The sequence below is a fragment of the Scheffersomyces coipomensis genome (assembly GCF_036884675.1).
Source record: "Scheffersomyces coipomensis strain NRRL Y-17651 chromosome Unknown DFJ63scaffold_5, whole genome shotgun sequence".
Classification (NCBI taxonomy): Eukaryota; Fungi; Ascomycota; class Pichiomycetes; order Serinales; family Debaryomycetaceae; genus Scheffersomyces; species Scheffersomyces coipomensis.
Window position 1 is genome coordinate 1,258,175 of NW_027042896.1, and position 26,937 is coordinate 1,285,111.

Sequence of the window (26,937 nt, forward strand, 5' to 3'; positions counted from 1 at the left end):
TACCTGCAGACGTCGTCCCTTTAGTTATATTTTGTACCTCTTCCAATAAATGCCTGCTCTGGGCAATAAGGGTCAAACAACTTCTGTAGTAGTGTCTCATGGACTTGTGGATAATCAATTCTAGTGAAGGAAGTAATGTCGGGCAAGATTTAGTAGCACCATTGGATGTAACTTAATATGTGCTTTCAATAGTTATAAGAAGAACTTCGACTTTTCAAATATCGTATTCTCTGAGTTCATTGTGATCTGCACGCAAGTTCAAAAATAAAACATTCATTGATTACACAAATCTTCAATTATGAAAAGACAAGAGACTTTTTTTAGGCAATGAGAATCCTATTTTGTATCTACACAAATTCAGATTAGAAAATAAGATAATAGCAAATATCGGAATTTATCTATATAATAGCGAAATCATCAAAACTATAGAAAAAGCTACGTATCAAGACCCTCTAACAACTCCGATCGATCAATCATCTTCATAATAATCATCCTCTTCTTCATCGTTATCATCATCATCATTGGACATTTCTTCATCATCTTCTTCACTATCTATGATTTGATAGCTCACCTTTTTCTTTGGTCTTCTGTCATTACTTGATTCTTCAATATCATCTGAAGTAACTCCTAAATCTTCCAACTCTTCTAATAAAGCAGCCTTTGAGCCTGGTTTAGGTCTAGCATTTGGCTTACTCTTAATTATTGGCTTACTCTTAGTGATTATTGGCTCGTCTTCGTCTTCATCTTCTATTTCATGAACTTCTTCTGCAGTTACAGATCTACCAGAAGCTATTTTTCTTGGAGTTGACTCATTACTTAACCCAAGCAATAAATCATCATCACTGTCACTAAAGGTTGATGGTTTACTTTTTGGCTTCTTATAAGTCTTTGTAGTTGACTTAAACGTATCATGAATACTTGGTTTCTTAACTGGAGTAGTACTAACACTAGATGAAAAGAATGATAACACATCGGGTTCTCTTGGTTTCTCCTTTTTGATTGGTTGAACTATTTCCTTTTTAATTGCAACATTAGAAGATTTAGGTTTTGGGGTTGAAATACTCCTAGCTGTATTTGGCTTCTTTCTAATAGGTTCGTCGAAATCATCAAGCTCTTCCACTTCTTGTTTGGGTTTAGTAATTGGTTTTCTTGATCTTTTACTAGTTTTCTTACTGCCTTTACTTGGAATAATTGCAGCTCTTTCTTTGTAATCATCGTCAAGGAATTTCTCCCATTCATTTACGAATACGTCCAAATCATGATTCCATAAGTCTTTCGCACTCTTACCTAATAATAACTTTAATTCTTCTTCTTTATTATCTCTTTGGATCAATAATTTCTCGTATCTCTCTCTAGTTAATGACCAAATCTGCATTCCCAATAAGTAGTCATAGGACGAATAAATAGTATCTGGTTTATGTTCGTTAATATCTTGTTCATTAATAATTCCACTAACATTTAATTGACTAACATCTCCAACTTCATCTTCCTCGACTTCGTCTTCATCATCGTTGGTAAATAATTCAGGTTTAATTGGTTTATTTTCTTTACTAAATGGAGTGAATTTATTTTGTCTTAAAAGATCGATTAATTCTTGTCTTTTCTTATTCGATACACTCAACTTCTTCTCGATGATTAATTTAATGAATCTGGCTTGTTCTGATAATTTTAATAATTGATTTTGTAAATCATCAGTAAGATAATCTTTTCTCTTTTGATAATATTCCAATCTAACATAATAGAAATCTTTTAATATTTCCAAACAACTTTCATATCTTTTAATTCTACCTAATGGATCAAAGGCGACCATATTGGCTAAACTTATAGAAGAAATCAATTTAAAACGTTCTAATAAACCAATCTTTTTAGATTTAATCATTTCATCTTGACTTAATTTAATCACAAATCTAATATTAATACCATGTTGTTCTTCCATATCTTTAATCCAAGCGGGTGACTTTTCATTTCCAAATCCTGATAATAAATATTCCTTAACGTTATTAGTCCAGGTCTTAATTGGAATTTCGGTAATTTCCAAAGTAGATTCATCCACTTGTTCAATAATACCAGATATTTTATATTTATCGCTTCCATTAGGCTCGATTATACCTTCCCATCCTTTATACCATGGAGTCATTTCTTCTAATTCTTCACCATTCATTAAATTTCTTATATTGTTGACTAAATCGATTGGATTATAACTTGGAATATTAGTCGACCAACCCGTACCAATACCTTCTCCACCATTTACTAACACCATAGGAATCACAGGTAAATACCATTGTGGTTCTACGGTTTGTTCATCTTCTTGCATGTAGGTATATAATGGTTCATCTAATGGATTGAAAATTTTACGAGTAATTTCACTGATTTCAGTGAAAATATATCTTGCAGCCGAAAAATCTTTACCACCTGCAGCTCTGGTACCAAAGGCACCATTTGGTTTTAAAACATTAATATTATTGGATCCAATGAAATTTTGAGCTAAACCGATAATTGTTTGAACTAATGATTGTTCACCATGATGATAACCTGTATGTTCTGAAACATAACCTGCTAATTGAGCCACTTTGATTTCATTCTTTAAATTTCTCTTGAAACAACCATATAAAACTTTTCTTTGACCTGGTTTAAACCCATCCAAAACACTTGGGATAGATCTAACATTATCAGCCATTGAGAATAAAATTAATTCTTTATTAATGAAATCACTAATTGGAATTTCAGATAAGTTTGGATCTAAATGAGTACCAGGCTCAAAAGCTTGTAACCATTCTTTTCTATCGTCAGCTTTTTTCTTTGAAAAGGCTAAATCAATATATTGTTTATCATCTTCCTGTAAGGCATGGAACCGTTTTAAATGTTTATCAAGAGCTGAAAAATATTCACGAGCTTCCGCTGGAGTAGAAGTACCCAAACCCTTATAATACTTTTGAGTCCATCTAACTGTTTTACCTTCAGAGTCTCTCCAATTTTCAAATTCAGGCATGGTATAAAATGATAATATTTTTTTATTATTTGCTCTTCCTCCTTTAATTGTGACTTTGACAATAGGAGTGATAAATTCCAATAAAAATCCTGGAATATTTAATAATCCTGGGAAACTAGTTTCTAAGAAATTAATGATTAAACCTTTAATATGTGAACCATCTTGATCTTGATCTGTCATGATCATAATATGACCATATCTTAAGGTTTTAATATTTTCTGTACTATAATGCTTTTTATGTTGTAAACCAATAATTTGTTTTAAGGAATTGATTTCAGCATTTTTAGATATTTGATCAGCTGATGCTTCTCTAACATTTAATAATTTACCTCTTAATGGGAAACAACCATAATGATCACGTCCAACAACCGCTAAACCTGATACAGCTAATGACAAAGCGGAATCCCCTTCGGTTAAAATCAAAGTACATCTATGACCATCTTTCGTACCAGCACGATTGGCATCAACTAATTTAACTTGACCTTTAACTCTCAGTTTCTTTGACCCATCGGCTTTTTGTAAGGCTTTATCTTCATTTGCATTAGAAATTTCTCTAATTTTCTCAAGAATACCTGTTTTTAAGATTTTAGCTATAAATTGATCACTAATAACTAATTTTTCACTTGGTTTACCACCAAATTGGGCAACTCTTGTAGTTAATTGTTCTTTAGTTTGAGATGTGAAAGCTGGATTTTCAATAAGACAATTTAAGAATAAAAACATATTATTTCTAATTTCAAATGGTTTAATCATTAATTTTTTCTTCCCTTTTTCCTTTTTAGATGCACTTTCAATTAATTTATTGATAATTTGATCAGATACATGTTTAACATGAGTACCACCTGAGGTTGTGGCAATTGAATTAACAAAACTTACTTGATTAAAACTTCCATCACTAACAGCAAATCCAATTTCCCATCTATCACTAACAACTTCATGAACTAAAGTTGTGAATGATTTGTTTTCTTCAGTTGCAATCGGTTCTGGTGATCTTTCCTTAATGGCTTTAACATACATTTCAATATATCCTTTGAAATTCTTAATATTTAACTTTTTATCATTAAGATAAATATTACAATCTTTAACTGTACCACATAAATCATAGACTCTTCTTCTTAACACTGATAAGATCTCTTCATCCAACGAATCCATACCAAACTTTTCTAAATCTGGTTTAAATGTAACTCTTGTGAATTCCTTTTTAGTTTTCAATTTCACAATTTTGGGTTTAGTAACAGTAGACATATTATTTGACCAAACTTGTTTATAATTCTTTTCGGTATTCAAATCAGAAGTTTCTAATTGAAATTCAGTGGAGAATATATTACATAATTTAGCCCCATACCCATTTCTACCACCAGTGACTTTCTTTTCTTCATCATCATAATTTGATGAAGTTAATAAATTACCAAAGATCAATTCTGGAATATAAATCTTTTCTTTATCGTGGATTTCAATAGGGATACCCTTACCATCATTCATAACTTCAATAACATTATTTTCAGGATCAATCTTAACCCTAATATTTTTCATGGATGAATCTCTAATTTTATTATCAGCAGCATTTACTAATATTTCATCAAAGATCTTATATAACCCAGGAACGATATTAACTTCTTTATATACCATTGATTCAGTTTCAGCATCAAAACACCATAATTCCATGGCGGTTTTTTCAACCGATCCAATATACGTATCAGGTCTCTTTAAGATATGTTCCAATTGAGACAATTTTTGATACTGATCAGAAGCATTGTTGCCCTTTCCTGGTTTTGGAGTTGAAGATTTTGAATTTGGTTTACTGGATACAGTTGATGCCGGGGGTACTGATGCTGCTATTGGTTGAATCAGCTAATGGTTGTTTTGATTTTGATTTCTTTTGAGGAGGAGATGGCATGAAATCATCTGCATCAGCATCTGAATAAAAGTCAGATTCCGATTCCGGTTCTGATCCACTTGACATGATATGATTGGCTACTTCCAGCGATGTGATAAGATCTGATAGATATATAGATTGAATGATCAGTAAAGATAGTAAGATCAATACTTAAAAGACACAGATCAATATTTACAACACACTCAAAAAACAAAAATAAACATGGCAGCCAAAAACAAAAAAATTTGGAGAGAAAGTTTTACGCGTTATGTTTGTGTATGAGATCAAATTTTATGTGATATTAAGTATTATACGTATAAAGACATATATATGTAAGACTATGTATATAGCGACACGTTTAAAATGAGCCTATGAATGAATGAATGAATAATTAAGTATAATGAGGAGGAGGGTATTAATTCTTTGATCGTTTGTTCTTAGTTAAATCCTTTTGAATTCTATCAAATTCTGCATCACTGATATCTTTACTTGCTCTCTTTTTACCTCCTTTCTTATCATTATTAATGTATTTGGACTCTAATGAGTTTATAAGAGTATCTAAACGATTGGATTGACGACTCTTTATAAGCGCCAGTAAATCACTTTCATTTTTAATGGATCGATGTGACTTCGATTTCGATTTTAAAATTTGTTCTAATTCTTCAGCTTCTTTAGCTTCTTTAGCTAATTTCTTTAACATTTGTTTTACTTTTGTCTTTCTTGATTTTTTATATTTATTCCATGATAATACGGTTGATTTATCTAATTGTAAATCTTCATTTGATTCAATTTCATCTTCAATAATAGCAAATACTCTTTGTTCTTCACTTTCACTGAATTCTAAATGAGGAATCAATTCAAATAATTTAAGAAAATCCCCTTCATAATAAATGAAATTAGTGATAATATCATCTTTTTCTTCTTCACTATTTTGATATTTTAATTTATCTTCCACAATCATTTCAATGGTGATTTTTTCATTTATAGAATCAAAATATTCTTGCCAATTGAAATCTCCACCTTCATCATCATCGAAATCATGTAAGGATCCAGTCCGATCATATCGTTGTCTCTTATTGGAATCACTTAGTATACTATATGCAAATTGAATCTTGGGAAATTGATGAGGATCAACCGTTTGTTGTTGTTGTTGTAATTTATCAGGATGATATTTAAGACATAATTTTTTATATGATTTCTTTATATCTATAGGAGATGAATCCTTGGCGACTTCTAGAATCTCATACGGATCTATATCAGGAAATGGAACTGCCATGATATATGATGGTTAATTAATATATCTATGGAATATAATGGATCAATTTATCGTTATTTATATGATTGATATTTTTTTCTTAAGAGTGGCAACACAATCACACACTACTTTTTTTTTCTCTCTTTGTTTGATTTTGTACTGAGATGGTAGTTGCAAATTGCAAATAATGAGAACCATTTTACAAAAACCCGTTAGGATACAACTTATAAAGTGAAATATATTTTTTAATGTTAAAATAAAAGAAGGGCTAAACTAAGACTAAACTAAAACTACAGGAAGATTTACTAATACATTTGGATTAATCCCATATAAAAAGAAAAAAGGGAAAAGGAGATCTGGAAAAGAAATATAAAAATACAAGAACAAGAAATGTCAAACGAAACTAGAATACAATTGAAGAAAAATAAATAACAAGACACATTTAACTCTTTTCAGTTCTAGCAAGAGATTTCCATTGTTCGATTTCTTTATAAGCTCTTTCTAATTCTGATTTTAATTTTTCATTAGAAGAACTTAAATCACTAACAGCTTGTTCAGTTAATAATTTTTCTAAAGTCCATTTTTCAATATTATTATTTTCATTTTCCTTTAATCTTTTAATATATTCAACAGCTCTTTGTAAAATTTGGGCTTTATTAGTATCTTGAGTCGGAATTAAAGTGGCTAATTCTTTAATACCTAAATTAATAGATTCTCTTCTTCTTCTTTCAACTTCTTTATGATTTTCTCTTCTTTGTCTATGCCATTCATCAGTACCATGATGTGGTTTATTACTAGTTGGTAGAGTAGTAGCTTGGAATGAAACTCTTGAAACAGGAGCGGAAGTTTCAGCTCCAGAAGCAGCTGCTGCCGCAGCTGCTTGTTGTTGTTGCTGATGTTGTTGTTGTTGTTGGAATTTGAAAGCATCTTGGATTTTATCAGCTTCAGCAGCAACCGCAGCAGCAGCAGCAGCTTCAGCAATATCTTGATCACCTTCTTCTTTATTTTCAGTAGCAGAAGTAGATTCACCTGTACCTGGAACTTCAATGGTAGTTTCTTGCTTAGCATAAGACGATTGTTGACCTAATAATTCAGAATCAATGGCACTATTATCATCTTTCTTATCGACCTTGGCCTTTTTAGCATCAACTTCAGCAGAAGTATCTTCAACGTCTCTTTTTGACATGGTAAAACTTTTATAACTAGAAATTTGTTAGTAATCTTTTCACTCACTTTACTTCATTCTTTTTTTTTCATTCCAGTTATGATTATTGTAATTTGTCTTTATCAATGATAGTAATTGATTAACATTGGTATATGTCACATGGATAGGCCTGACACATGATCACGAGTTGGAGTAGAATTATTTTCTACTCACACCCCCCATACTTTTTTTTGTGGTATTATTGATATAGACAAACCCAAAACAAATGGTTTGCTAAATTTTATGAAATAACAACAACAACGACAATAAAAACAAAAAGAACAACAACAGTTTCATGGAATACATACCTATATGAACTTGGTTGAGAATGGTACTATGACTTCTTGAGGAGTAGTAGTTGCAATAATATCTAGTTAACTGATTTATAGAACTAACAAAGAAGAGTTGCAGCAGGTTTGTATAGTAAAAAAAGACAAAAGGGCAATCACGTTTTTTTATTCAGGAGGAGGGAAAGGGAGTTTGACTTTGATAAATTGAATCACCTGAGAAAAAACCATGTGAGAAAATCCCTCGTGATATTTCACGCCGGGTAACTCTTCTCCTTCTCGTAAATTAAATTGTTTTCGTTCTCCTCTTTGCACGTGTAGTTCGTCACTCTTTTTTTATTTTTTTTTTAGCCGCTCTCTCTTTCTCTTTTTGTATTAAGGAGCAAATAGCAGGTCGTGCATATAATGTATCCATCTGTGGGCTGTTGAGACGTGTAACAGCATAACCTGTATCTAAGTGTAGTATGCGCTTATGGGCACAATTTAATAGACTGATTTCTTCAATGAGTATGCGGTTACAGTGACTTTTTCTTTGTTAACTATACAAATATTTCACACCTATAAACACTAAATAATTAACTGCAATTTTATTAAAAAATTTTAAATTTAGACCTTTCCATTATTATATGCCATTTGTTGATCCCATGTTACTTTTAAATAAATTTCTATTTCATAAACCATCACCGGAAGGTATTATTTTATCCTTATTCAAACTATAGAGTCGTATATTTATTTATATACTCAACTATACGCTCTCATAATATATCAATCGAACCATATATTCACACCCAAAAATTGCAAAAATCATCATCATCATCATAACAATAATAATACTATAATAATGTCTGAGATAACTTTAGGAAGATATCTCTTTGAAAGGTTACATCAACTTGAAGTTGATACTATCTTTGGATTACCAGGTGATTTCAATCTATCATTATTAGATAAAGTATATGAAGTACCTAAAATGAGGTGGGCAGGTAATGCCAATGAATTGAATGCAGCTTATGCTGCTGATGGATATAGTAGAATCAAAGGTTTAGCATGTTTGGTCACTACTTTTGGAGTTGGAGAATTATCAGCTCTTAATGGGGTAGGAGGAGCTTATGCTGAACATGTTGGATTATTACATGTGGTTGGAGTTCCATCCATTGCATCTCAAGCTAAACAATTATTATTACATCATACGTTAGGGAATGGAGATTTCACTGTATTTCATAGAATGTCAAATAATATAAGTCAAACTACTGCTTTCATATCCGATATTACTACTGCTCCACAGGAAATTGATAGATGTATTAGAGAAGCTTATATTTATCAAAGACCAGTTTATATTGGTTTACCGGCAAATTTAGTGGATTTAAAAGTCCCAGCTAATTTATTAAGTCAATCGATCGATTTATCATTAAAACCAAATGAACCAGAAGCTCAAGAAGAAGTGATTGAATTGATTCAAAAATTAATCTCAAGTTCATCAAATCCAATCATATTAGTTGATGCTTGTGCTTCAAGACATAATTGTAAATTTGAAGTTGAACAATTAGTTAATAAAACTCAATTCCCTATTTTCACTACTCCAATGGGGAAATCAACATTCAATGAATCTCATCCTCGATTTGGTGGGGTTTATGTTGGAAGTTTAAGTCAACCTGAAGTTAAACAATTTGTGGAAAATAGTGATTTGGTTATTTCAATTGGAGCCTTATTAAGTGATTTTAATACTGGTTCCTTTTCTTATAGTTATAAAACTAAAAATATAGTGGAATTCCATTCGGATTATACTAAAATCAAACAAGCTACTTTCCCTGGTATTCAAATGAAAGAAGTTTTACAGGAATTATTAAAAGTGGTTAAGGTTCCTAATAAATATATCCCAACTCCTATTCCAATCATTAAACAATTGGATATAAATAAATTCGAACCAAACAGTCCATTAACTCAAGAATATCTTTGGACAAAAGTTTCATCCTGGTTTGAAGAAGGGGATATTATCGTTACTGAAACAGGTACATCAGCATTTGGGATTATTCAATCTAAATTCCCAAATAATACCATTGGAATATCTCAAGTATTATGGGGTTCGATTGGATTCACGGTAGGAGCCACGGTTGGAGCAGCTATGGCAGCTCAAGAAATGAATCCTAATAAAAGAGTGATTTTATTTGTGGGTGATGGATCCTTACAATTAACGGTTCAAGAAATTTCAACCTTATGTAAATGGGAATGTAATAATACTTGGTTATATGTATTGAATAATGATGGATATACCATTGAAAGATTGATTCATGGGATGAATGCTACTTATAATGATATTCAACCTTGGAAGAATCTTGGTATATTACCATTATTTAATGCTAAAGAATATGAAGCAATTAGAACATCAACAGTTGGAGAATTAAATCGATTATTTGATGATGTTTCATTTAAAATCCCCAATAAAATCAGAATGATTGAAGTTATGTTACCTACTATGGATGCCCCACCAAATTTAATTGCTCAAGCAAAGTTTTCACTGGAAGCCAATGAGAATTAAGTTTATGAAAAAGTATTTTAATGTGTTTTACGTATATGTCCTTTCTCCTTTTTTAAAAAAAAAAATGTAACAAAAATTGGTTATAAATAGATTAAAGTTTTAATAATTTCACTAACAATAGATGTAGATGTAGAGTTGATATTGGTGAAAACAATGAAGTGACAGAAACTTAACGTAGGGGAAACATATATCTATACTGAATTATAATTAAAACGCCAAAAGTGTCAAAGCCTCTACATCGGTACGGCACAACACAACAATAAACTCTAAATCAAAATTTAAATCTATAAATAGCAAATTTCGTCTATTATGGCATTGAAAAAGGGCTCAACATACATTACACATAAGCGATGTCAATTGTTGATACTATATAATGAAAGGAATATCCCGCCCTTGGTCCCTTCCCTTTGCCATACAATTCCCACATTTCATGATAGTTAAAATTAGTACTAAAAAAATAATTTATGGACAAATCTTAAAGTCTCCGAAAAAACGTTTTCAAACTGACAACCACCACATTCAGAATTTTTACCACATTTCTACTTCTTGACAACAGTAGATGTATCATCTATAGGGGTTAGGTATCATACAATGGTGACGACCCACCTTGGGTAAACGTAAGTTATCATGTATTAAAAATACTATTATACAAAGGAGAAAAAGAGAATGCAAATTGTTATTAAGTAATGAATATAAAAATGGCGGCAGCAGCAACAACAACAACAACAACAGCAACAAGGAAAACATCAATAAAATGCTTTGACTAGAGTATTACTATATGTATCCTCCTTTTCATGTCTATCAATCGTATTTGTACTTTACTATCTGATTGATTGTATGTTTGTTTGAATGTTTTGTCAGTGTTGAAATGATTGGATGTAAAAATCTATTTATGGTATAGTTTGGTCTATGTGAAGGGGGAAGGGCGTTAATCATGATCTAATTGGTGATATGGTTGAAAAAAAGGGTGAATTATCTAGGTATAATCATGTCTATTGGCGTTTTCAATTTCCTTTTCATTTTGAGTATAACTTTCAGATAATTGCATATATCTTGCAACTTCATTTTCATAAGTGGTATATTCATTCTTCATTTTATATAAGAATGGATCATAACGAATTGGTTTGAAATCAGGAGCTCCATTGATTAATGATGCAGTTGATTTTCCAAATGATAATCTCATTATTTCGTTTTCATGGAATGCAGTGAATTCTTTACTTTGATAAAAATTCATAAATATATCATCTTTATTTAATAAATCCAAAATTTCATCATAATTCAATTTATAAACGGCATCAATATCTTTACCAGTTAATTCGATTTTATGAGCTTTGAAATCTTTAACTTGAGCTTTTTGATTCAATTCATTATTTAATTTGATTTTACTCAATTCTTCTTCAGTTAATTCATATTGGAAATCTTTAAAGATAAGCTTTTCATCTCCATCAAAGTCAGGATCTTGAAGTGCTTCAATATAATTCAAATTATAATTATGATATTTATTCCAAACTTCTTTATCCTTCATGAAATAATATAAATCCATTTCATGTAACCATATTCTTAATTGTGGTAAAAAGATATAATCTTTATATTTTTTATCTCTTAATCCAGCTCTATATTCATGACTTAAAATTTGTGGATACTTATGAGGAATATAACCAATTTCACCTTCAATTGAGGTTTTAATCAATGGACTTAATTCATCAATATGATAAAAATGATTATCACGACAATTATAGACTTTCAAATAGAGATTGGTATCAACCCAAGATTTAACTTCACTATCTTCATCAGAAGGAGTTTTCCATCCATCGGGTAATCTATTTCTATCCCCTTGTGGAGGTTGATTATCACTAACAGATAACCCAGTAATATCAATATATAATCCACTATCAACATCAATAAATCTTGCATCAATATTATTATTACCATTACCTTTATTTCTTTGAGTTATAAAAGTACCACAATCTAAGAAATAACGACCGAAACCATCTTCAGGATCTTCCACGATTATAGTTTGATTAAATTCAAGGGATAATTTATGTAAATCACTTATTGGAACTTGAACATCAATATCATTATCCCATGGAAAGGCAATACCATCCCAATACCAACTTAATAATGATCCATGTGCAACCCAAGTTCTTATACCTGATTTTCTAGTAAATGATAACCAAGTTCTTACTAATCTATGTAAGACTAAAGTTTGATCATAACTTCCATACATTAAACCATGGAAAAATCTCCAATCATAATGATCACCAGTTTGACTTTCAATTAATCTTGCTTCTTCAAAATATTTTGGTGGACCACCATGATCAAGTTTAAATTTGGAATATTTTAATCCTTCAAGATAATTTCTTTCATTTGGTTTTAAATTCATAATATTTTTTTCATATTCTTCAGTTAATTTATCAAAATCAATATAAAATGATTCTTCATCTAATTCCACTTCATATGCAGTTAAAACACGATGTTTATTAACTTCAATTTCTTTAGTTAAGGATAAAAATTCTTGAAGAATATCAACATGATCATTATTTGTATCAGCAATATATTGTTCAACTAATCCGTTATCAATTAAAGGTTTATTATTTTCAGTATCAATTGTAACATTATAAGATCCATCTTTAGTTAAGAATAAAATCATAGAAGGAGGAGGAGCAAATGAATAAAGATATGATTGACCGGCTAAGATAGATTTTTGTTCTGAAAGTCTACCCTCACGACCAAAAGCATTAAAACCAGGATGAACTTCATGGCCATCATTATGATTACTAGGTAATTTTTCATCATTGATACAGAATCTATTGGCATCTTCTGCATTTCCACGTTTAACTAAATGACGTTTTTCTTTTGGTTTATCTTCTTCCTTTGGTTTTTCTTCTTCTTGTTTCTTCTTTTCTTCTTCTTGCTTTTTCTTTTCTTCTTGTTTCTTCTTTTCTTCTTCTTGTTTTTTCTTTTCTTCTTCTTCTTCTTGTTTCTGTATTTCTTCTTCAGTTGGTTCTTCAGCATCAGGATCCTCACCTTTTAAGATTTTTACTTTACGATCATTTTCCTTTTTTTCAGCATCTTTTGCTGCATTAAGTCTTTCTTCATCTTGTCTAGAATCGATTAAATCACAACTAGGACGGTTTAAATCAGCTGATGATGCTAATAAATAAGGATTTAAGGCTGATAAATCAACCCAATCATACCAATTAAACGGAACTTGTAAACCATATTGGGCAGCAGGATAATTCTTTTTTAAATAATGATAATAAATACCTAAAGTGAATCTTGGATCAAAAGGTTGAATTATTGGTTTTGGAGATCTTCTATTTTCAATATCATGAGTGGTACCAATAAAAGTATCTGGTTGATCTTGTTCAGGATTTTCATTAATTATTTGATAGAAATAACTAGGGATTTCAACTCTTGAATCCTTAGTAATATCAACATCTAATACCCAAAATTTTTGTTCTAAATCAGTTCCAATTTTTTGTTGATATAAATCTTCAACTTTTTTATTAAAATAATTATCAGGATCTTTTACAGCAAAAGAATTTAAATTATCAAGTCCATCTTCATCTGAAAATCGACTATTTTCATCATCATAATAATTATCATCACCAAGAGATAATATATCTTTAAAATATTGTGAATGTTTTAATGTTGATGATATGATATTTTCTGATCTTGAAGATGTGATTAAAAATGATGAACATGCAACTACAGAATAAGATATGATTATACAAAGTCCTATAGCGAGAAAAACTTGAAATTTCCTCTTAAATATTCGAGGTACTTTGCTATATATGTGATGAGACATGGTATGTTATTATGCTATGAATGGATGAATTTATGAGGTAGTGTTTTTATTATGAATAGGTTATGCGGAAGTGTGTAAGTGAATGGCGGTGGGGGATGATATGAATGAATTATTAAAATGTATTGTCTATTTTATGATATTTTAAATGCTGGGGATGGGTGTCCGAGTCTTTTCTTTAATCAGTATTAGTATGAGTGAATGACATTCAAATAAAGTAAATTATTAAATTGCAAGGTTCTAACTTTGATGAAAGAATAAAACGAATTTAAGTATTAAAATTTAAATGAATGGGGAATGGAAAACTGATGGAACGATGGAATAATGGAATTAAAATAGTTTTTTGGGGTTTTGGGTTTTGGTTTGGTAACTATTTCCAATCAATAAATAAAATAAAATACAATAAACGGATGGTTATATAAATTATTAAACTTAAAATCAAAGATCTTAAAATTTCCAAAAATCAAAATTTAAGTATTGAAGATATATATATATATATAAAAAGAATAAAAACAAAATACGTATATATCTTGGAATAAAAATAATGATTCAATTCAGTTAGATTTTAGAGTGGGATATACATTTCTACATTCTATTGTTTTCTTCATGTATGTAAGGATATATAAATATATGTAAGAATTGTATAATATGTATGTATGAACACCCATTGATGAATGAATGAGTGAATGAATGAATGGGATTCAAAAATAAAAAAAATAAAAATTAAATAAAAATAAATTAAAAAAAAGACATCACAAAATAGACATTAAATTGGTGTAGAATGATGAATTTCTAAACTGAAATGCCATACAGTTTTGTCGAAAATTAAAAAAAAAAAAAAAAAATTAAAAAAACAAATTAAAAAAAAAGATTAAAAAATATTATCGCCACAAAACCGGATAATAAAAAATAATTCTCTGATAAAAATAAAAAAAAGGTATGACGAGTACAAAATAATTTTGATCATCTCTATGAATGTGTTATATTATATATTATAGGTTGTATTTTATGATTTCTACACAAACAGTATAAAAAGGGAAAGATCTTCGCTAAGTTAGTATATGTATGCCATGTTCAAAAATTTCCAAGAAATGATTCTATCGGTGGGGCTGTAAACAAAAAAGTAAGGTTTTCGACCCCTTTTGCATCGGGTGATGATTGGGGAGTCCCAAGAAAGATTGAGATAAGATCGAATAAGACAAGAAAGTTAATGATTAGTTTTTCCTTACTATTTTTTAACATTGTTAACTGATTGGTGATAATTACATCATTATACTGTTTTGTCAAATATGATGATTTTATTTTTTTTTTTCACTGTGAGACTGGATCAGATCGCCTTAAATAATTAGTATATACTCGTTAAAAATATAATACACTAATTTAGATTAGCTTTATTAACTCTGATTCTTTCTTTTCTTTCATTCATTGTTTAATCAAAAATGTGTATACAGATACTACTTTGGGATAGGATACCTAATTAATTCTTTTGCCTTGCATTGTTCAATTTCATAAGGTCGCGTGAGCACTTACCGGTTTTGAATATATTTTTCAATCATAAAACAAAATTTGTTTGACAATATATCCCTATTCATATTAATCTCCGAAATGGTTATCTATCTGAATAATAATGTTAAATACGCAATATACGAAATTTAATTAATACAACAGGCTTAAATAAAATTAAATAAAAATAAAAAGTCGGTAGTATGTTCATCATTGTTATGGTTTTAAGTATCAATTGACAACAAAACTTGACGATAACAAAGTTGAACTGAACGTTAATTGACATTAAGGGACTCCTGTCGTTAATAAAAAGGTACAAGAAAAGTAATAGATAAGCTTGATTTGTTGTTATATTCCTTTTTGATTACGCTCTCCACCGTAATGATTTCGATTATGATCCTTTACTTTATCTCATCAATCTCTCCATCTTTGAATTAAGGCTCATACGCTATTATCTAAGTCTTTATATATAAATGTATTTACTTTAAGGGCAGATGAAACTTAAACCCAGCGGAGTCCACACTATCAAACCTTAAATAAAGAAAGTCCTCCACGTACATACATCAGTGTACATCCACAGTTCCTTATTTTAGTATTCGTTTGTGATGATTACCGAGTGAGGTGTATATCTTTTTCGAATTAGTTTTGATTACCAAGAATGATGTTGGTCGGTTACGTATGATAACGATCTATTATTGAATTATACTAAATGTGTTTGAAAATGATAATTCAGTTGTACGGGTATAACTCTCGAAAATGATTTGCGAAATTTGATTCTTTTTTTTTTTTTTTTTTTTGATTGGAATTTAATTTTTTCTGTTTTTTTTTATGATTTTTTAAATATTTGCCAAGACAGTTCCAGTAGTTGAACCTAAAAGACAGTGACTACAAAAGAAATGCTCTTCTCCGTGATTAACATTGTTTACATCATCGAGATCTACCAATCGATCAGGTGTTGATAGATAATCAGCAGTACTTACGGTAATGATCGAACGTCCATCACATCATTGGAAGAAGGGAGGAAGAACATAGTACATAAAAATAATATGTAGTCTGATCACCGAATTGACAAGGGGAAAGAAAAGCGGTAACAAATCAAAAAAAAAGTGCCTGCCTGGGAGAAAAAAAATAAAAAAATAAAAAATTAAAAAAGTTAATTCATTTTTTTATTTTATTTTTTATGTTTATGCATTGTTAACTTTTTTTCTGATGCATGTACAGAAAAAAAAGAAATTCATAAAATAGTGACTTGTAGTGTGCTAGCTTTCCAAATTAGGTAAGTCAAGAGGGGATATTTCAAGTTGAGTGTTTTGGTTTGTCAGATTTTTAAATGAATGTCGAAAATCAGATTAGACCAAAAAACATAATAACAAACTACAATAAATAAATAAAATTTATGAATGGCGGTTAGTAAGAGATGAGATTAGATGAGATCAAGGTTTGTGTAACGTTATGGAGGTCATATACGTGTATTCATTGACCCTCCTCTTCAACGTGTAGAAAGATAATCTCTTGGAAAAATGGGTTGATCGAATGTCAGTAAATCTTTCATTGAGCCTCCACCTCCTCCTCCTCCTCCTCCTCCTCTTCCTCCTCCTCTACTTCTTCTTCTTCCTATCCACTCAAAATATTTTTTTTTTGGACAAAAGGAGAAAGAGATAAAATAGCCGCCATATTTAAAGAGAATGACTTGTCATTAAAAATGAGACTTCTATAATGGGTAATAAATTTCATTCGCCACATAATCTTAAGGGAAACGTATCAATTCAAAAATAATAATTTATTTAACTATCAATTTTACTAATAAAACCTTACGGTAATATTTATTAAAGCCCGTTAATCAATTAATGAATTAATCAATCTGTCATCCTTCTTAGTTTTGATGATCTGTCGTTATATATCAAATCATATATTGTCATTGCATCATCATAGACTTTTAAAAAACTATATTTTTAAAATCGAAAGCAAAAAAAAAAAAGTGGGTTTATTTTTTAAAATCAAAATAAGAGGCGTCAAATTTGAATGGAATGGTATTCATTTTAAATCTAAAATTGAGGTGGAAGAGTGAGTACGAAGTGAGTTGATTTCTACCATCCTTCCTTTTCAATTTATTAAGCTTTTTCACCGTTTATTTAAAAAGCGGGATTGATTCTACGATGTCATGTCAAATTATGGGTCGTTAATATATATGTATATATGTCAAAAATCTTAAAAAGACACGTTGATACCAGATTATTCTATTCCTTATGATACGATACGATACGATACGACCTCGGTGCGATACGATATATCCTTCTACTTGATTCAATTGATGATGATAGAAATTGGTAATTAAATAATATTTACTAATCCCTGAAATTCTATGAAATGAAATTGAAATATTTTTATGTATCTATGTTCTATTTTTTAACAAGAATACGAAAATTTCAAATGCAATTTAGATCACGTGATCACAATTTCGAAATTTGTCTTAAAATGGAAAGAGAAAGCCTCCTTTACAGTTTATATATGAGGTTAGGGGTGTAAGTAATGTTATCAATCCACTAAATCTGTCAAATATACATATAAAACAATAATATCTAATTCATTTCATTTAAACCCTTTTATTTCACCCTTTTATAATTCACAATCTCTCTTATTTATATAATCAAACGGTTTATTTTGATTTTAAATTTATTTTTATGAAAAGATAATGAGAGGTGATTGGTAACATTATGCCTCATTTCTAAGCATTGTTCAAATCTATTTTAAACCAGCCTTAATTAATTGTTGCAATATTTTCTTCATTACCCCTAATTTCGTAATCGTGTCAATACGATACTCTTCAGAATAAGCATAGATTTGGTTTATTCTTTAATGGGTTTGAGATTTGTCCCTATATCGGCTAATTGAGGTCAATCTTTATCATCATTATCTGTATCGTAACCATTTCCTTATCTTTACCGTAAGCTGGCGAAGATAGGTTATGATACAATTTCAAAAAGAGATACATCAAAGAAATAACGGAATTTTCATTAAATACGATTCATGTTCTTTTTTTTTTTTCCAAATTTGTTATATGTTTAAGTTGCTAAAATCTGTCAAATGAGTTAAATAAAAGTTTAATGATAAAGATCTCATTATTAACTTTTTAATTATGATAGCTGATTTCTATCATTAAACTCAAACAAAATCACAAAATGGAATGTTCCGAAATTTGAAAGTCTCATTAATTAAATTAAATTATAATGGTAAATCAAATTCGATATTAAACAACTTGGATTTGATAGATTGTCATTTAACAAGTATTGACCTTCCTATATTGATCTCCCTGGAATCTTATCTTATCCAATTTATATCCCATAATCATCATCACAAGGTTTGTTAAAATCATATGATTGTTAGAGTTGGTAAATCCATACCGCAATAGTAAACGTGCCACTCTCTCCCTCCAAGTATATGAATGCTTTACAGTTATCCATCTAACTCTAAAAATATGATCTGATCTATTAATATTATTATGTTAAACGAATAATAATAATAATACTAAAGTATTATGTAGAAGTTAAACATATATTAACATGATTGTTCTATAAATCAAAAAAGAGATCAATCTATGTAAAGATAATCAAAAATTTATTCTCGGTAATGTCCGATATGATCACACGCGAAAATTTCTATTTGTGGAAAACTCCAAATCAATTTTTTTTATCTTAAACCAATTAAATTTGATTATCAAGTTTTTGTACTCTTGGTGATAAACTTAGTTGAATAAGCAATGAGAGAGACCATATATTAATCAAGGGGATTATGTTATAAAATCAAAGCCAATGAGAAGGCCTTACTTTAATGTGGTATAAGGCCGTCCGGCCCGTTCAAGTTAAAAGTACTAATTTACACCCATAGGTTTGGTATACCTAAAATGAAAAGTAATTGATTGATTGATTGAAATGATTCATTTAAACCGGGGCGAGACATTAAAGGTAAAGGATAATATAGATTGACAAGATTAAACTACGAAGTTGTTTTTTTGATTTGTAATTCGTAATAGAAAATGGGGTGGTAAGTTAAAAGTTGAAGTTGTTGCATAGTGTATGGAAACAACCGATAAGCTTAAAATATCAAAAACCCACCCTTTAAAAATAAAAAGCAATTTGAGACGCAAATTGCCGAAATTAGAAAAATGTACTTTGGTTGAATGGTAAAAACCGTTAAGGCATTTTTCCTTTTTAATTCTTACCTATAACGGTTGCTAAGGTATGGTTTCTTATTGTGGTAATATCAAGTAAAATTAACTCTGATTTGTGTGATTATTATTTATGGTATATTCCGCGTTTACTTCTTATACCTCCTCCTCGTTTCTGTTATTATTATTCCTTCCTTCCTTCCCTTATGGTTATGTCCTTTATCTTCTAATCTCAATCTCTCAGATGTGTCACCCACTCAACTCAATCGATGATATCTCTATCTTTTAAAAATATTTTTTTTCTAATTTAATTTTAATTTATCCATAACCCTTAATCTATACTTGTTTTGACTTTATTTCTTAACTTGTCTTGTCTTGTTTCTCTTGTCTTCAATTTAGTTTATCTTTATCTCTAAACTTGAAAATTTTTTCTTTTTATCAATCAATCTTCTTTTTAAACTAGTTATATTAATTACATATATATATCACATATCATTCCTTTCATTTTTGCATTGTTCATTTTTTATCCTTTCCTTCATCATCAAATCATTGTTTGTGTGTTTAGTTGTTTAGTTGTTGCTACTCCTTCCCTCCCTGCTCCTTAGATAACGAAAACATTCGCAATCAAATTATTTTTTTTTATAATTGCTGATCTCCATACAAATTTAATTTTTCATATATACATATTATTCAATCATGGTTTCATTAGCAGATTTAAAATCAAATGGTAAAAGGTTGGTAAGAAAATTAACCACCAAAGAAGGGTTATTAGGTGATTATGATTATGGTTATTTATTCATTCCTGATGTCCCATTCATGACTAAAGAACCTAAAACTCAACCATTTTTTGGTTTGAATTCAGACATGCCAGTGGTATTAGGGATGATTTTAGGTTTCCAACATTGTTTAGCTATGTTGGCTGGTGTAGCTACTCCTCCCATCATTATTGCTGGAGTTGCTAATTTAGATCCAAAATTAACTGAATATTTAGTTAGTGCTTCCTTAATTACTTCAGGGATTTTATCATGTATTCAAATTACAAGATTTCATATTTATGGTACTAATTATTACTTAGGTACAGGTTTATTATCGGTGGTTGGTACTTCCTTCGCCACCATTTCAGTGGTTGGTAATGCTTTCCCATTAATGTATAAAACTGGTGCTTGTCCATTAGATGCTTCTGGAAAACAATTACCTTGTCCAGATGGTTATGGTCATATCTTAGCTACCGGTATCGTATGTTCATTAATTGAAATCTTATTATCTTTCATTCCACCAAAGACTTTACAAAAAATCTTTCCTCCAATCGTTACTGGTCCAGTTGTGTTTTTAATAGGAGCTTCGCTTGTGGAATCCGGGTTTGAAGATTGGGTTGGTGGTTCAGGTTGTGTAGGTGAAATGTGTTCAGTTGGTAAATTTGATTTACCATGGGGTTCAGCTCAATTCATTGGATTAGGTTTCTTAGTTTATGTTTCCATTATTTTATCAGAAAGATTTGGGTCTCCAATTATGAAATCATGTGCTGTTATTGTCGGTTTATTAGTAGGTTGTATTGTTGGTGCTGCTTGTGGTTATTTCAGTTCAAGTACTATTGCTGCTGCTCCATCTGTTACTTTCATGTGGGTTCATACTTTTAAATTAAAAGTTTATGCCCCAATAGTCTTACCTTTCTTAGCTGTTTATATCACATTAATGATGGAAGCTATTGGTGATATCACTGCTACTTCAGATGTATCAAGATTAGAAGTTGAAGGTGAATTATATGAATCAAGAATTCAAGGTGGTGTTTTAGCTGATGGTTTCAATGGTTTATTATCTGGTTTAATGACTGTTACTCCAATGTCAACTTTTGCTCAAAATAATGGGGTTATTTCAATCACAAAATGTGCTAATAGATATGCTGGTTATTGGTGTGCCTTTTTCCTTATTGTTATGGGTGTTTTTTCTAAATTTGCTGCTGCATTCGTTAGTATTCCAAGTGCAATTTTAGGTGGTATGACTTCATTCTTATTCTGTTCTGTGGCTATTTCCGGTATTAAGATTATCTCCACTACTGAATTCACGAGAAGAGATCGTTTCTTATTAACTGCTTCTATGTTACCTGGTTTAGGAGCTACTTTAATTGGAGATTGGTTTAGTACTGTTTTCACTTATACTGGTGATAATAAATCATTATCTGGATTTTTCAATGCTATTATTTTAGTTATGGAAACTGGTTTCGCTGTTACTGGATTTATTGGAGTTATATTGAATTTATTATTACCTCAAGTTGAAGATGATATTGAAGAAATTAACGAAATTGTGTTGGAAACTGTTGGTTCAGCTGATCAAAGAGGTATGCAACAATATGCTGAAAAGGAAGGTATTGCCATTGAAGCTATTAGATCTCATGTTTCTATAACTCATCTTAAATCTTCGTCTGATGAAAATGATCAAAAATTATTATGATCTTTTTAATAAAGTGTAATCCTGTTTATTTATTTTGTATAAATCGTTCCCATCTTTTTAAAGATAAAATTCATGGTTTTTGGATATAGTTCTTTCTTTCTTTCATACTATCTATCTCTTCAATTCTACTGTTTTAAATTGTTGTTTTTCCTATATTTATATTATTTTACTTTCTAGAATCATCAAGTATGATTACATTCCATCCCTATATCAGTCTATAGTATTTAATCGTACGATCTTGTTTAAAGTTCTTGTACTCACTTTTTGCAATCAAATTTATCTATGACGATTTTTTTATCCGCATTCGTACAATCAATCCGAGGTCAAAGATGAACTAATTTTTTTTTTTATTTTTAGCGGTAAAATTTGTTGATCAGATAATGGAAATTGTAATTTAGATCTTTCATCGTCATATCAGCAATATCAGCAATATCGAAGATCTAACACTCATATACTTCAATAATAAGATCTGATTAATCCCAAGATATACCTGGAATAAGAAATACTGAAGCAATCATGTCGATACAAGGAATTTCACCGCTTTCAATCCCCACTAAATCATTATTAAAAAAACCAATAGGATCGATTCCATTAGCGATTATCTTAAAATTGAATGAATTATTAAAGAAATCAGTATTGTCAAGGAAATTCTATCAAGAGATTAATGATAAAGTGTTGAGCAAATCATCTACTGTCGATGCTAATTTATATTTCATTTGTTATTTTACATTATTGATATCAGCCGTTTTAAATAATCAATATAAAATCAAACATTGGTTGAAATTACAAAGATTTAACTTATTGAATGTCATTAAACGAGTATTATTGAACTATTTGAATATCGATTTATCATCATCAACGAATTCTCCTAATAAATTCTTGATTAATCTTTTTAATGCTCCAAAACCAACTTTTGATGAAAAGGAAGCTTCAAAACCTTCACCTATCGGTAAACATTTCAAAGCTGTATCGTCATATTTATCAGATATAAGAATCTTCAATAGATTAACCGAATCAATCAAATATGCTCCATGGATAATAGATGAATTCACCGCCATGACTGATCCTACCAATATCACACCAAAATCAAATCGTATTATAAATTTCTTACAATCGATTAATTGTTTAGTATTGGAATTATTAGAAAATGCCGGTTGGATAACTGATCATAATTGGGTAGGCACAAATGATAATGATTGGTGGTCCTTTGAGACCTATATTTGGTGTTCAAGAATTTGGGGACTTTATTTAGTAATTGAAATTGTTGAATTATTTAGAAGAACTCCAATACTGGAATGGTCTAATACAAATTGGAAGATTGCTGTATTCAAACAAGTCATTCAAGTTCCTCTTGTGTTACATTGGTCCTTACGTGAAGGTTGTTTATCTCCATTTTGGGTTGGTGTTTGTGGTTCTGGAGCTTCTTGGTGGGGTTTCAGAGATATTTGGTCTTCAATTGATTTGAGCTAAATTGATATCAAACATTTTTTACTTCAATTTATTTATTTATTTATTATTTATTTTTCATACAAAATACAATATACAATAGTATGTGCAACACTACACTAGAAACCCTACTTAATCTCTATAACGTTCGCTATCTTCTTTAGCAGCTTTTCTTTCCATTTCATCCCAATCTTCTCCGGCACTATCTTCTCCACTAACATCATCTCCACTACCACTACCAGAATCACTACCATAATCATCTTCATCGTCATCTTCATCAGCACTGGCTTCACTTTCATCACTTGGATCTTCATCAGTCACTTCGAATTCAGATTCTTGATCATCTTCGTCTTCATCATCTGATTCTCCGTAACCGGTTAAACAACTCCAACCACCATCAGCAAAAAATTGATAAGGATCAGCTTGAACTGTCTTCATAAAGGCAATCCAATTCAAATTAACTTGACCTTCACTTAACGGGATATCCACATCGGTTAACCAACTTTTAACATCTTCTAATAATTCCATTGGAATAGTATTTATATGAACCACTGGTTTTGAAAAATCTTTAAATACAAATACCATGTCAAAATTCTTTAAACCGAATTGAACTCTCTCTAAATGCGCTATTTCAATTTCTTCTAATGTAACCACTAAATATGGTGGATCGATTAATTGAACCAAACAATCTCTAGTTGGCATACAGAACACTGATGATCTGGCAGGAACCCCATTGAATCCTAATTCTCTAAATGGAATATCTAAATCAATCAAACCATTGGAAGAATCAGCGATTAATTCAGCAAAGGCTTTGAATTCTTTATCCAATAAGATTTTTCTTCTTCTTTCTTCTTGTTCTTGTTGTAATTCATCTTCATCACCGTAACGGTATTTTCTCTTTCTACCACCGGTTTCATCAAAGGCAATATCACTTGCTTCACGATAAAATTGAACATCAAAAGTCTTCCTCTTACCAATCATAATTGGATTTTTTAAATGACAATGAATCAATACAATTAATTCATCTTTACATGGTTGAAAGAATAAATGTTTGATATTTGAAAATAACACATCAACTCTTTGATCGGATTTAAATGATGATTGATATCTTAACCCATTATCATGAATTTCTAATACACCAGTAACTCTCTTAGTATCAGGTTGAGGTCTAACTGAAACTCCATCTAATTTCTTAACTCTTGATCCTTTTAATTCGATTAAATTAGCTTGAGTTACCACATCAGCCATTTGTTTTCTTTCCAGTTCACGTTTGACAGAATCTTTCTTTAAATCTTGAATAGCTTTAAATACATCAATCATTCTTTGATGATCTTTGGATCTTAAGGTGATTGATCTTAAGAATGAATTATCGGGATTATCTTCATATGGTAATTCCACTCTTTTACTAACATTACCACCTACACCAGGAGAATTGAAATTTAATCTTAAATAAGTATAATCCCCTTCTTCATTTTGAGATCCATTTTTAAATGAATTTATATGGAATGGAACTGGTCTACCACAAATTGGTAAGATTATAGTTTGATTTTTATAATCGACATGAATTTTTAAATCTTTAACACTAGAAGGAATTTGTGATTCTCTGATATAAGATTCATATTTTTTGAACACCGGTTTAAAATCAGATGCATCAGTAGCATCAGCTTTTGAAAATCTAGCTAAACCTTCAGCTTGTCTCTTTTCATGTAATTTTAATTGATTTTCTTGTTTTAATTTATCAGCATTTGAATCATCTTCATTAGTAGCTGATTCATGTCTTAATTTAGATTTTAAAATTTTCGATCTTGATCCATCTAATTCAAGTTTAGGATCTGGTTTCTTTTCTTGTTTAACAGATGGTTTAGCAGCAGTATTATTATCTTCTTTAAAATAAAATGAAATTTCTGATCTTTGTTTGGAATAATCAGTTAATAATATAGGTTCTGATTCGGTAATTTTAACAGTATCACTTAATAATAAACCATAATTTTTTAATTTTGGATTCTTGGTATTTTTATTAACTAAATTACTAAACCCAATGGTTAAACTTATAATTTGACCATTAATTAATTTACGATCATTTTTAGCATTTAAAATAAAAGTTGAATCTCTAAATTCAATACCAATTAACCATCCACAATTCTTAGTGAAATGAGGTAAAAGATCAGGTTTATTAGCTTTAATGAAATCAAGAGCACCTTGATAAACTTCATTAGCAACTTTACCATCTTTTAATAATTCGTTAATGATATGATTTTGTAAAGTTAATAAGAAATCATAATTTGATTCCATTTCATTAGTAGGATCAATTAAAAACGTTCTAGCGATATTAGCACAATAAGATTTATATCTTAAACCAATCGAAGCTAAGATAACCCCATCACCAATCAATTGATTATTATTTGAAATAGCACTTGGTTTTAAATCATAATCACCTCCACTTTGAATGATTGGAGAATAACACCATTCTAATAATTCAGGATCAAAACTGGTGGATTTTAATTTCGTACTTAATTTCGATTTCTTATACCAATTATTATTTTCAATTTTATCTTCAATTTGATCAGTTAATTTTGAATTACTAATTTTCTTTTCTTCATCGACAATAGTCATCATTTCATTAGTGAACGTATCTAACATTACAATCGATGCATTAGAAGCCACTGAAATATTATTAAATTCATCAGAATCTTTAATTTCAATTGATTTGGAGATTAATAGTGATATATCATTCAATTTAAATGGATTAACATTATCATTCTTTTTAATTTCTTGATTTAAAACTTCATTCCATTCATCAATAAACTTCCCCTTATATTGATCTTTAACCACAATCCCATATTCAAGTTCAACATCCTTTAATTTATTGATTAAATTGACAAATAAAGTTTTATTCTTTTCAACATCTTTAGTTCTAATCCAAATTTCAATATCACTGGAATTTTGAGTAGGTTTATTAACCAAATGATTCAAGTATTTAGACTTACCTTCACTCGTAATGAAAATACATTTCTCTTGAGTGATATAGATCAAAGTATGAGTGAATTCATACCCTAATAACCAATTTTGAATCACATTTGATTTCTTATAGGTATTTTCATCATCGGGACCTCCAACTAAGATCAAGATTTGTTTGATTTTATCCTGGACCAAATGACGTTGGATGATCGACAATCTTTTATGGAAAGTATTCAAGTCGATGTGAACGTCACTCATGATTGATTGATTGATCTGAGTAGGTGTAATGAGGTTTGCCTTCGTCGTCGTTGTCGTCGTTGCTAATTTATGACGGTCAAAACTTTTTCTGTTCTGTTCACTTCACTTCACTTCATTTTGTTCGTTCCTGTATCCAACGCGCTCACGTTACTTCGAAAAAAAAGACGCGTTGAAATTTTAAGTATCAATAAACAAAAACAGATAAAC

At 30.0% G+C, this 26,937-nt stretch overlaps 8 protein-coding genes across 8 annotated transcripts; 3 read left to right on the forward strand and 5 right to left on the reverse strand. All coding sequences in view use genetic code 12, as the record gives it.

The window, feature by feature from the left end:
• Window positions 1–469: 469 nt before the first annotated feature.
• On the reverse strand, window positions 470–4,952 carry TOP2 (DNA topoisomerase 2; the record flags this gene model as incomplete). Its single annotated transcript, XM_064908416.1, has 2 exons — window positions 470–4,755; window positions 4,817–4,952. 2 exons carry the CDS (start codon window positions 4,950–4,952, stop codon window positions 470–472), a joined length of 4,422 nt encoding a protein of 1,473 aa, XP_064761233.1.
• Window positions 4,953–5,140: 188 nt separating this feature from the next.
• On the reverse strand, window positions 5,141–6,352 carry DFJ63DRAFT_203450 (uncharacterized protein). The gene has a single exon (XM_064903950.1). The coding sequence runs from the start codon at window positions 6,139–6,141 to the stop codon at window positions 5,281–5,283; it is 861 nt and encodes a 286-aa protein (XP_064761234.1). The 5' UTR covers window positions 6,142–6,352; the 3' UTR covers window positions 5,141–5,280.
• A 210-nt stretch (window positions 6,353–6,562) lies between these two features.
• On the reverse strand, window positions 6,563–7,306 carry CBF1 (Cbf1p; the record flags this gene model as incomplete). The annotated part of the gene is made up of 1 exon (XM_064905148.1): window positions 6,563–7,306. One exon carries the CDS (start codon window positions 7,304–7,306, stop codon window positions 6,563–6,565), a length of 744 nt encoding a protein of 247 aa, XP_064761235.1.
• A 1,146-nt stretch (window positions 7,307–8,452) lies between these two features.
• On the forward strand, window positions 8,453–10,144 carry PDC11 (indolepyruvate decarboxylase 1; the record flags this gene model as incomplete). The annotated part of the gene is made up of 1 exon (XM_064907507.1): window positions 8,453–10,144. One exon carries the CDS (start codon window positions 8,453–8,455, stop codon window positions 10,142–10,144), a length of 1,692 nt encoding a protein of 563 aa, XP_064761236.1.
• Window positions 10,145–11,120: 976 nt separating this feature from the next.
• On the reverse strand, window positions 11,121–13,955 carry MNN4 (Mnn4p; the record flags this gene model as incomplete). Its single annotated transcript, XM_064906380.1, has 1 exon — window positions 11,121–13,955. The coding sequence occupies one exon, from the start codon at window positions 13,953–13,955 to the stop codon at window positions 11,121–11,123; it is 2,835 nt and encodes a 944-aa protein (XP_064761237.1).
• A 6,157-nt stretch (window positions 13,956–20,112) lies between these two features.
• On the forward strand, window positions 20,113–22,326 carry XUT1 (Xut1p). Its single transcript, XM_064903966.1, has one exon. It carries the CDS (start codon window positions 20,317–20,319, stop codon window positions 22,066–22,068), a length of 1,752 nt encoding a protein of 583 aa, XP_064761238.1. The 5' UTR covers window positions 20,113–20,316; the 3' UTR covers window positions 22,069–22,326.
• Window positions 22,327–23,752, forward strand: CSO99 (Cso99p). Its single transcript, XM_064903967.1, has one exon. It carries the CDS (start codon window positions 22,585–22,587, stop codon window positions 23,536–23,538), a length of 954 nt encoding a protein of 317 aa, XP_064761239.1. The 5' UTR covers window positions 22,327–22,584; the 3' UTR covers window positions 23,539–23,752.
• CDC68 (chromatin-remodeling protein) lies at window positions 23,593–26,929 on the reverse strand. The gene has a single exon (XM_064903961.1). It carries the CDS (start codon window positions 26,728–26,730, stop codon window positions 23,647–23,649), a length of 3,084 nt encoding a protein of 1,027 aa, XP_064761240.1. The 5' UTR covers window positions 26,731–26,929; the 3' UTR covers window positions 23,593–23,646.
• Between the last annotated feature and the right edge of the window lie 8 nt (window positions 26,930–26,937).